At 40.3% G+C, this 2870-nt stretch overlaps 1 protein-coding gene across 4 annotated transcripts in view; it reads left to right on the top strand.

Annotated features, from left to right (window-relative positions):
• Nucleotides 1-2870, top strand: part of LOC107756292 (multiple C2 and transmembrane domain-containing protein 1-like) — a 157704-nt gene that overhangs the window by 90287 nt on the left and 64547 nt on the right. For all 4 annotated transcript variants that reach the window (XM_016573321.1, XM_016573320.1, XM_016573322.1 and 1 more), the window contains exon 9: nucleotides 1787-1973. In XM_016573321.1, the coding sequence (XP_016428807.1) occupies nucleotides 1787-1973 (187 nt within the window). The remainder of the gene's footprint in view (nucleotides 1-1786; nucleotides 1974-2870) is intronic.

The raw sequence follows: 2870 nt of genomic DNA, 5'->3' as shown, positions 1-2870 counted from the left end.
TATAAATGTTTGACTGGAAAATGCTGCAATTGACCAATCAGAACCATAATTCTACAGAACTGTATAATAGGCCTACTATTAAATAACAGGTTTACTGTATGGTATGTTGCAGCTAAAGTCATTCATGCTTCAAACTGTCCTCTCATAGACAGTTCCTGTGTGTAAGTGAGAGAGGGAGAATGAGGGAAAGAGTTTGAGAATTGCAGCCTTTGACAAAACCCCATGAGGAGTGATTGACTGTAGAGTTAATGGCTGTGCGATGTGGGAACGAGGCAGCCAAGTTTACTTAGTTTCCTGTCCGTCACCTACACCAGTCCTCCTGTTCATAGAGGTGGCATGTCAGGATCAGTCGGGTGGCATTCTTGTAATTGGCTATTTCTCTCCGCTAAACGCTAATCTACTTGAGTCCTCCTCTGACCATGAGTTGTCCAGTGCTATCCAGCACTGATATTCACATTAGTTACTCCATTCAGGATCAATTGAAGCTTTCAGTACTTGCATGATGTTCCTGTAGAGAAGAACACATTGTCACAGTGGGAACATGCAGTGGAATATTTATAGAGTATTTGATGGGAACAAACTATATTCTAGTGCAATTATTCAGCCGTTTACTCTCTTGTGGTTTCTTTGTGCCTCATGCACTTTTTCTCTCTCGGTTTTCTTCTTTGTTGTTGGGGGAAGATGAAAAAAAAAGTGATAAGTTACTTCTGACTTTTTAAAGATATTTGAATGTAACAGGATTGCTTTACCTATTATTAAGAGTAATCACATTAAAAGCGGTCTCATTTACAGTTCCAACATAATCTCATACTGATATACACTGCTTGAATTATTATTGTCACAATATTATTATCTCATATATCTCATATAAATTATTTTTATTATTAATAGTAGTAGTATACTGAAAAAAAAAATATATATATACATACACATAAATGAATATATAAATACATAAATAAATAATCTTATTGACCCCAATCTTTTGAACAGTATTGTACCTTTTCTTTTCTTTTCCTCTTAAATCATAATAAATAGTTTACATTCCAGTTTTGACTTGGAAATGAGCAAGTCATTTTCTACAAACCTCTCAGAATCAATACATAATGCAGCTGTTTTATCAAAGCAGCAAAAATCCATCAGAAAATATTTAAACAAACTAATTTTATAATTGATCATTAATATTTTTGAGCAAAGCTATGTTGTGATAACCAGTTGCTTCCTCGACCAAAAACACCTGTTATGTCCACTACACATTTTAAACTTCACATTTACAGTGTTTGTGTTTATTGTACTGACATTTTTATCACAACCAAGTTTTTATTTAATTTTATTAGTATACTTGTTTACCGGGGAGATTAGTGTCAGTGAGGAGCTTAAGATCAAATAAGAGATGTGTGATTTCCAATCAAAGTGTAATTTTGTCAAATTATGGAAAAAGTTTAAAAATAACTTGTAAATGTGTATTTAAGATACATAAAATGCTAGTAATAGAATTAGCCTCAGCATAGAAGAAGAGACGGACAATTTTATAAGAGAAATGTATTTTCCATTAATGTTATTTCCATCATCAAAATGAAGATTTTGAATTGTGGTGGAAATGACATTTGTTTAAGTGAAAAAGGGTCAGAAGTGCCCGCAGTTAAAGATACAGCCATTCAATGAACATTTTGTTTAGGTTTCTTTCTTTCTTTTCTGCTGTCTTTCTCTTGTCATACATATTGAATCCTGTAAGACAGCATGTGTTTGTGTAATGATGTTGATGATGATGGTGTTGTGTGTGTGTCAGGTGCCAGGTGGACCTCTCTCTTCTCTCAAAGGAGTGCACACACAGACTGGACCTGCCTCTGGAGGAGGGTGAGGGCTCACTGGTGCTGCTGGTCACGCTCACAGCCTCTGCTGCTGTCTCCATTTCTGACCTGTCCGTCAACATATTGGACGACCTCCACGAGAGGAAGGAGATTCTCCACAGATACGTAAGGACACAGCTCTTATATTCAAAACACTTTGAGTGTGCCTACAGCCAACAAGAAATATGACTAGACAAACATGCTAAATAGCAGCTCTCTGAGGAAAGGGAGAGAGGAGCTGATTGGGATAGAGAGCTGTGAAGGAGAGCAGTAGTGGGGGGCTGTGACAGGCTCTTTTCAGGCAGGGTGTGCTCTTGAAAAGCCCGGGCTGAAAGGAGCCCAGTGTCCCTATGCGGAGGCCCTTGGCCCATCATGGCCCCGAGGCCCTCCAGTCCTCACTCTAGCACAATGCTCCCAGCCTCTCGCTTTGTCTTTAGCCTGTTAACCCTTCGTTCGCCGCTATTTGCGGCTCTCTGCCACCTCTTTACATGCCAATAGAAAGGGACAGGGCTGAAACAAAAGGGCAACTTTTTGTTCACACTCGATACAGCTGCTCTCGGGGGTAACGCGACTGAAGAAGCTCCTGAATCGTGACTGTTTTAAGAGGCCCAATGTGTTTAGGTTTGTTTCCGCAGGCCCAGCGCGTTTCGCTAACCTGGTTCTTGGCGAAACAGGTTTGTGCGCAATACTTTGCTCTAATTGAAGTGGGAAGTCATGCTGGGAGATGTGTTTGATCTTCGGTTAAGTACTGGTGGAAAACACTCCACAGGCCAAACGGTGGACGGGTGACCTACATAACCGTGCGTATAACGGGTTAGCGGCGTCGTGCTCTTCGATGCCATCTTGTCACCCCACGTCCACTAGGGGGAGCTGTTGGACCAGAATTGGAAAGAGTAATATGCGTCTCCTGACAAGAAAGGGGGGAAAGATGGGGTACTGGTCGCTGAGATGGGAGGGGCTGGTGTGCAAAATGAAAAGAAAAGCTATTTCACCTTGCCCAACACCAGTCTTTTTTTTTTTTTT

This window comes from Sinocyclocheilus rhinocerous, unplaced genomic scaffold (assembly GCF_001515625.1).
Source record: "Sinocyclocheilus rhinocerous isolate Xijiao unplaced genomic scaffold, SAMN03320098_v1.1 scaffold1043, whole genome shotgun sequence".
In the NCBI taxonomy this organism is placed as follows: domain Eukaryota; kingdom Metazoa; phylum Chordata; class Actinopteri; order Cypriniformes; family Cyprinidae; genus Sinocyclocheilus; species Sinocyclocheilus rhinocerous.
The sequence above is the reverse complement of the archived record's forward strand: the minus strand, read 5'-3'. Positions and strand labels throughout refer to the sequence as shown.